The 8,006-nt window shown below is 30.7% G+C and overlaps 1 protein-coding gene across 2 annotated transcripts; it reads left to right on the top strand.

Annotated features, from left to right (window-relative positions):
* Positions 1–2,362: 2,362 nt before the first annotated feature.
* LOC111385958 (copal-8-ol diphosphate hydratase, chloroplastic-like) lies at positions 2,363–7,141 on the top strand. Of its 2 annotated transcripts, none has more exons than XM_023010385.1 (14): positions 2,363–2,422; positions 2,532–2,593; positions 2,691–2,985; positions 3,069–3,255; positions 3,439–3,653; positions 3,749–3,869; positions 4,151–4,263; positions 4,422–4,648; positions 4,778–4,893; positions 5,650–5,748; positions 5,825–6,073; positions 6,261–6,369; positions 6,464–6,655; positions 6,782–7,141. In XM_023010385.1, the coding sequence occupies exons 2-14, from the start codon at positions 2,561–2,563 to the stop codon at positions 7,013–7,015; spliced, it is 2,190 nt and encodes a 729-aa protein (XP_022866153.1). In that variant the 5' UTR covers positions 2,363–2,422; positions 2,532–2,560; the 3' UTR covers positions 7,016–7,141. The 2 variants fall into 2 exon arrangements, with proteins under 2 accessions (XP_022866153.1, XP_022866151.1); XM_023010383.1 differs by having other exon boundaries at positions 6,258–6,369.
* Positions 7,142–8,006: the final 865 nt, after the last annotated feature.

Below are 8,006 nucleotides of genomic sequence, written 5' to 3'. Positions count from 1 at the left end.
CAGGGCCTCTTTCACAGATCCCTTCCAAGTAAGACACATGTAGGGGTGGGCCTCAAATTTTTTAAAAATACATGTGGGGCCTCGCCCCTGCACAGTGAGGGGCCTGTGGGCCCCCTGTAAAGGCTGCACCTGTATGTGCAGCCTTTTTCCTCGTTTTATTATAAAACTTGGAGATGAAATATATATATATGATGCTTACAAAATTTATAAATGATAACAGTGAAAATTAAATGTGCAATACCCTCCTCCCATACACCAAATTGAAAATTTGAAACCCTTGAGCTAAAATTTTGAACTACTATAGAATAGAGAATTTTATTTTATTTTAAATTTAAATCAAGTAAAGAATTTCATGTAAGAAAACATTTCCTTAGATCAAGCAATACTCAAGAAAAATCCTAATGTCATTTTGCTTAGGGAAAGTTATTTGACCTAAGACTGTGGTTCAACTTAGTTACTGCATTGGGTTATTAGTACAAAACATCCTTACCTTTTAATGTTGTTGTACAAAATGTCCATAAATTTTCATCAAATTTCTCATGTAAAATAACAAATATACCCCCTATTTAAATGAAAACAAAAAAGAAAAAAGAAAAAAAAGGGAAAGTTAAAAGTTAAAGAATAAATTGCAATCATACTCCCAAACTTTTTTAAAAAGCACAAATGAGTCCAAATAAATTAGTAAACGAGTAATTAGCATAAAATGCCCCTATCTTTCATTATTATTGTGAAAAATGTCCATCCTTTCATTTTTTTGACATTTTTGCCATTATTTTTATATATATATTTTTTTTTTGCAAAAATCATTATTTTCATCCATTTTTTTAATTAAAAGTTGTAAAATGACAAATATACACTCCTCATTAAATAAACAAAAATAAAGAACAAATTGCAACTACTTCCAAATTTTTCAAAAAAAAAAGTACAAATAAATTTTAAATAAATAAATTTAAAAATATAATCAATTTCTTTTTTAATTATTTATTTGGAATTTATTTGTACTTTTTTGAAAATTTTGGAAATATAGTTGAATTTGTTCTTTCTTTTTGTTTATTTAATGAGAAGTATATATTTGTCATTTTACAGCTTTTAATTGAGAAAATGGATAAAATAACAATTTTCGTGATGAAATATGAAATAAGGGTGAAAATGTCAAAAAATGAAAGGTAGGGATGCTTTGCACAATAATAATGAAAGATAGAGACTTTTTGTGCTTATTACTCTTTTAATAATTTATTTGCACTTTTTAAAAAAGTTTGAAAATATTATTGCAATTTATTTTTAACTTTTCTTTTTCTTTTTTATTGTTTTGTTTAAATAGGGGGTATATTTGTCATTTGACAAGAGAAATTTGTTGGAAATGATGATTTTCGTAATAAGAGATGAAGGTAAGGGTAAAAATGCCCAAAAAATGAAAGTTAGTGACGTTTTTCATAATAACATTGAAAGGTAAGGAAATTTTGTGCTAACTACCTAAAATAAATTTGAAATCAGTTTGGTAGTTGATTTTGAACGGTGTCTCCTCTTTCAAATTCAATGACTGCATCAATAATAATCTCTTTCTTGATTTGTACGTTTTTTCAATTGGAGATACAAAATGTTGTCGTAATACTTTTTGTCATATTTTGAATAAGAATTTCAACAATTTGTTTAATTGATACAAATTGTTACTTGCAATTTTATTATTATTTTTATCCTAGTAATGTTGACACTATACCTAGAGTCACCTCAATTCTTAACAAATTAGTATTCATAATTTTTGTGGTTGTTCTAGCATTGTATTAGAGTTAAAATACCATCCATAGTAGACTATACTTTATAACTCTCTGAAAGAAAAAAATAAAAATAAATAAATTAGTGGTTTGAATCTTAATCGTTCTAAAATAGCACAGTAAAGATGTCTTTCTTTGTTTGTGTATAATTAATTATATGATGTTGCTGATGTTCAAATTTTCAAAAAAAAAAATCATTCTCTTTGTAATTATACAAAAAAATTTAAAATTTTCTAATTTCACTCTCTAATGTATCATCCGGATTCTATTTTTTCTTTTAATCTTGAGATTTGAGCAATTTTCATGAATGAGTCATAGCAAGATTTGATCACGTTACCTTCGATTGCACCTCAGAAATATTATTATTTAATTTAACAAAACCTTGATATTTCCTTCTCAGAGACACCAGCTTTTACATCTGATTGTTTATATTAAAGAGTTTTTTCTTTTATCTTTATCTTTAGCCAGTGCACTGCTCATAGATGAGAACTGCTGCTCATAAATGCACATTCGGACAGAAGCAAACCTTATAGTTTCTTCAACCATTCATATTTTGAGTAATCGAATTAACAGTAAAACAGATTTTGTAGGACTTTCACTGCCTGGGCGTGATGTCAATCGAAAAGGCATTCTGAAAGTAGTCCATCGCGGTATGTTTTATTTGAATGGAACAATTTTACAAAACAATATCCGTCAAGTATCTACTTCAATAACAATGTCAAATTTATTTATTTATTATTATTTTTTTGGAAATCACAGACTACGTAAATTTGTCGCAAGTACATGAAATGGATGTTCTGAAAAATGGGGAAGCCATAGAGGTGAGATGAAATTTTCAATTCTTAAACATCATTAAATTTTTCTTTTGCCATTTGGTATGATACCATCTATAGTAATATAATTATATGATATCCTAAGGTAAGCGTGGCAAAGTGGGACATTGATTACCTTAAGAAGACGTTGGACACTATGGGGGAAGGACGAACAAGCCTTTCACCCTATGACACGGCATGGATTGCCCTTGTTAGAAATCTCCATGGACTTGATCTTCCTCAATTCCCATCAAGTCTTCAATGGATTGCCGACAATCAACTCTCAGATGGCTCGTGGGGTGATGAACATTTTTTCTTAGCATATGATCGGCTAGTCAATACACTAGCATGTGTAGTTGCGCTGAGATCATGGAACCTTCATTCTCAGAAAATTGAAAAAGGTACTAATTATTCAAGGATTATTTGTAAGCAAACTTCTTAATATTGGGACATTCGGCTAATGAATGACTTAATATTATTTCAGGGATAACATTTATCAAGGAAAATATACACAAGCTTGAAACTGCAGAGGAAGAAAACATGACCTGTGGATTTGAAATTGTACTTCCTGCTCTTCTTGATAGAGCCCGAAACTTAGGCATTGACGATATTCCCTACGATGCTCCTGTGATAAAAGAGATTTATGCTGCAAAAGATCGGAAAATGAAAAGGTAATACCTTTGAGTTGCAATTATGTAGACCGAGGAATACTCATCTTTTTACTAAACAAGATGTATTGAAGGAAATAAAATACAAAGGTCCCATTTATTTTTTTTTCTCTGAAGACAACGTGCATTTTTTATTTCCATTATATATGATTTCGTGCATAACAATATGGCCTTTTAATCTTACAGGATACCTGAAGACCTGATTCACACAGTACCAACAACTCTTCTATTTAGCTTGGAAGGATTACAGAATTTGGACTGGAAAAAGCTCTTGTGGCTGAAAACTCCACTAGGTTCATTCTTAACTTCTCCATCCTCCACGGCCTTTGCACTGATGGAGACTAAAGATGACAACTGTTTCAGATATTTGGATGATATTGTGAAAACATTTAATGGAGGAGGTAAAAAAAGAATTCAATTTTTACTTACCTGAAATTAGGTCACACCAAAATTTCTCAAGTTTTATTTTTCTCTCACGGAATTTATCATTCTTCAGCGCCACATTCATATCCAGCTGATTTATTCCCACGACTTTGGGCTGTTGATCGACTACAGCGCCTGGGAATTTCCCGCTTTTTCGAGTCACAAATTACTGACATTTTAAGTTATGTCTACAGGTAAAAACAAAATAAGAAAACAAAAAAAGTTAGCCCCTATTTGACAATCATTAAAACGTGTTTTTTTAAGAAAAAATGAATTTTGAAATAGTGATTTTTTTGGATACTGTGTTTTTAAAAAATAAGAAAATTTTTGAGTTTACGTTCATAATATTTTATTGCGATAATGTGCAGTTAATAAGTTCTCAAAAAGTTTTGTTTTAATGGTTGTCAAATATGGGCTTAATTACACCATTATCTTGCATCTCTATGGCAACTGATTATGGAATTTGCTCTTTTAGATTTTGGACAGACGAAGGAATTTTCAGTGCAAGATATTCTGGATTTTCCGATATCGATGATACATCCATGGGTTTCAGGCTTCTAAGGTTGCATGGATTTAGTGTTAACCCCGGTAGGGTTAGGCGCACCCATCTCTCATTTTTCTTTTTCTGTAAATCGGAAAACAAAAATTATCAAAGCAGAAACAAGAATTATATCTTAAGAGAACTGGACCTGATCTCAAATGGATGAAAAAGCAAGTAATTTAACGGAATGTCTCATTTTTTGCAGATGTTTTCACACAGTTCAAGAACGACAATAAATTTTCTTGCTTTGGGGGTCAAATGATTGAATCTGCGACTCCAATATTCAATCTCTACAGGGCTTCTCAGGTTCAATTCCCTGGAGAAACTATTCTTGAAGAAGCCAAGAAATTCTCCTACTCTTTTTTACAAGAAAAGCTAGCATCTCATCATCTTGTAGATAAGTGGATAATATCTGAGGGACTTCATGATGAGGTACCGAACCAATTTTTACATAAACATCACTAAAAAATTAATCTCGTTTTTGTTTTGTAAAAATAAATTACACTTTACATCCGTGGCAGTGTCAAAGAGTAATTATTTGTTTGATATACAACGATGCAGATAATGAAAGGGCTTGAATTACCATGGTATGCTGATTTACCCCGAGTGGAGGCTAGATTCTACATAGAGCAATACGGTGGCGCAACTGATGTATGGATTGGCAAGACTTTGTACAGGTATATGCTATTCTCACACACAACTATATTGGAGTTGCAAATTTGTTATTTTAAATTTTATTTGTAATACTTTACTAAGCATTAATTCATTTGGGATAATCTGACTCAATAAATTTATTTTTTATAAAATTAACATGAATTTTGCCTGGTTCACACTTTTCTGTATAAGCTTGGACGTGGTAAATTAGTGCGGCCGTGTAGGGAATCCCAAAAGCGCAGATTGGACTGCTTTAAGCCTCTAAGTTACGAGTTGTTGTAAGTAGGGGAAAATCTTGTGGATGGTTAGAAAAATATAATTTGAAAAATATTGGAAAATGTAAAATACAAGAAAAATATTATTCACGTCCAAAGTCACATTATATGTTACTTTTTCAATTGAATCGTCATGCAATACGTTTTGTATCATATACATATCTAAAATGTCACATCTTTATATATAAATATGTTTAGAATGTCACATTCTTTGTTATTCTATCACTAAAAAGTCACTCAAAAATATAGTCCTTGTTAGATTTAGGTTAAAATTTTGATAAATAAAAATCTAAATCAAGGTAAAAATAAGATTAAATACAAATTTCATGGGATTTACAACTTTTTAACCAGATATTTTATTAATTTTTATTAAAATCTACTAAAATTCTTATTTTTAGTCGCTTCAAACAGGGACATTATAATTATATAATTTATATTCTATCTATTTTATTCTTGAATTGAATACTCCAAATTAATTTATGCATTCTTCTATTATCCTTGTAGGATGCCAGATATCAGTAACAATGTGTACCTCGATCTTGCAAAATTAGATTACAATAAATGCCAGGCACAACATCAGACTGAATGGAATGAATTCGAAGAGTAAGTATATAACCCAAATATCTTTGTCATTTAACTATACTAATTTCATTAATCCCTTCTTCATTTCCTTGCACAGATGGTATGCAAACGAAAATTTGCAAGAGCTTGGGATAACAAGAAATTACCTTCTTCATGCCTATTTTTTGGCTGCTGCAACCGTATTTGAGCCAGAGAGGTCAAATGTGAGACTTGCATGGGCTAAATCTCAAATTATTTGTAAGATAATTGTATCTTATTTCAATCACGAAACTACTTCGGAGGAGGAGAGGATTGCCTTGTTAGCTAACTTCAGAAGTAGAATCAATGGCCTTACCAATACAAAAAGGTAAATTAGCCCAAAATTTATTTGTTGATTTTTACAATATAAAACATTAAGCATTTTTCTGAAATCGTGTAGATATTTTTTTTTTTTGTTTTAATTTTTTTACCATAGTCTGTCTATCTAATAACTAGATCTTGGACTTATAATCTAAATGTAGATTATATTTTTTATATTTATTTTCTCGCAGCAGTAAGACTGGACATCGGATTCTCAATATATTATCGAAAATCCTAGACCAAGCTTCGACGGATGCATGGGGGATACTCGGCAGAGACATCAGCCACCAATTACATAATGCTGTGAGTTCACATTATTTCCCCATTGTTTCATTCTTACACAGAAAAATAACGGCTTAGTTAATTGTGATGTCTTTTGTAATTTTGTATGAGACAGTGGGGAGAATGGCTAATGAAACTAAATAGAGGAGTCAAGTGCGACGAAGGAGCAGAGCTCTTGGTAAACATAATAAACATTTGTGCAGGACATATTGTATCCGAAGAGTCAATACTGCATCCTGAATACCAGCGTCTCTCCAAACTCACCAACAAAGTTTGTCAACAACTTCAATGGTATCAAAATGAAAAGGTGAAGGATTTTTTTTTTTTTTTTTCCCTGAATTCAACTGATAAATTTATTAGTCCGTGTAATTTTTAATATTTTTTTTTTCTTTTCTTTTCTGAATTCAATTTTCATGTGTTATGTGATGAATAGGTACTGGGAATAGATGATTGTAGTGCAGAAAATATTATCATGAAATGCAGCAGGGAAATTGAACAGAACATGCAGGCGCTTGTGCAGTTGGTTGTCTGTGAATCCAATGTTGCTAATAAGAATGTCAAGCAAACATTTCTAATGGTTGCAAAAACATTTTACTATCGTGCTAATTGCTCTCGAGAAACTATTGACTTCCACATATCTAAAGTACTCTTTGAGAGAGTTATGTGAGTTATAGTGGATATCGTTGTAATACATATAATTTTTTTTTTTTTAATGGATAATGGAAATCCAGTCACTTCTTCTCTACATTGAATGAATAAATGGGAATAAAATGGCTCATATATTTGCTTCTTATGCGAGCGAGAATGATAGGAATGTTTCTGTTTCTTGGACTTATTGTATTCGATTTTAATTAGCCTTGATTATTCGGGGCGATATTCAGTAATCGAATGATGATGCTTTACTATCTAGTTGAATTTCATTTTAGTCAAAGAAAAATTGATAATCACTTTATTACTCGTTTAGGATCCGTTCTCTTAGAGGATAAGTTCATAATAAATTTTTAGCACCGTTGCTCGAGATTGATTCTTTTGATTATTAAATTAGTTAGTTTTGGCTTTGACAAGTTTTATCCTTCTAATGCTGATTTCTGTTTCTTTTCATTGTTTCTGGTTTGTCAGTGCATGTTGTTAAGTTGTGGAGTACTCTAAATCATTAAGGATTCTAACAATCCGATTCTAATCATTAAGGATTCTAATAATTAGAATTCAATAATTATTTCAACAAAAGAATTCGGGTCACTCCAAAATTCTAACAATTCGATTTGGGATCAACAAGTGGTATCAGAGTGTTTTCTTAATTTAATATTATTTTAATTTTTAGTCAATAAAAAAATCATTAGAATTAAAAAAAAAAAAAAAAACCTACCAAACATCTAAAACAAACATTTTTTAAATTTTCCAACAAAAAGATAAGTTTTAAATGTAAATAATAAATAGTTGTTCAAGGTTTCAAATGGCGAATCTATGACAGACTAGATGAAGAAATCAACTTTTAAATTTGAACTTAAAAAAATTGTAAAAAATGTAAGTATTTTTTTTTAAAGATAATAATGCACACATTAGTAGTCAACAATTGCGTTTGATCACTAAATGAGGCGTCAAGCTCGGTGTTTTTGCTGCGCTTCGCGCATAGGTGTCACCAAGACATGGCTTTTAGA

The sequence above is a fragment of the Olea europaea genome, unplaced genomic scaffold, assembly GCF_002742605.1.
Source record: "Olea europaea var. sylvestris unplaced genomic scaffold, O_europaea_v1 scaffold3357, whole genome shotgun sequence".
NCBI classification, from domain to species: domain Eukaryota; kingdom Viridiplantae; phylum Streptophyta; class Magnoliopsida; order Lamiales; family Oleaceae; genus Olea; species Olea europaea.
This window is presented reverse-complemented; position numbering and strand designations above follow the sequence as displayed.

What these genes read in the sequence shown, in the direction of transcription:
- LOC111385958 (XM_023010383.1), top strand. Translation starts at nt 2,561, where the DNA reads ATGGATGTTCTGAAAAATGGGGAAGCCATAGAG. An exon ending in GAATGGAATGAATTCGAAGA is followed by an intron (nt 5,749 to 5,824) that starts GTAAGTATATAA and finishes TTCCTTGCACAG; the next exon opens with ATGGTATGCAAACGAAAATT. An exon ending in GGCCTTACCAATACAAAAAG is followed by an intron (nt 6,074 to 6,257) that starts GTAAATTAGCCC and finishes ATTTTCTCGCAG; the next exon opens with CAGTAAGACTGGACATCGGA.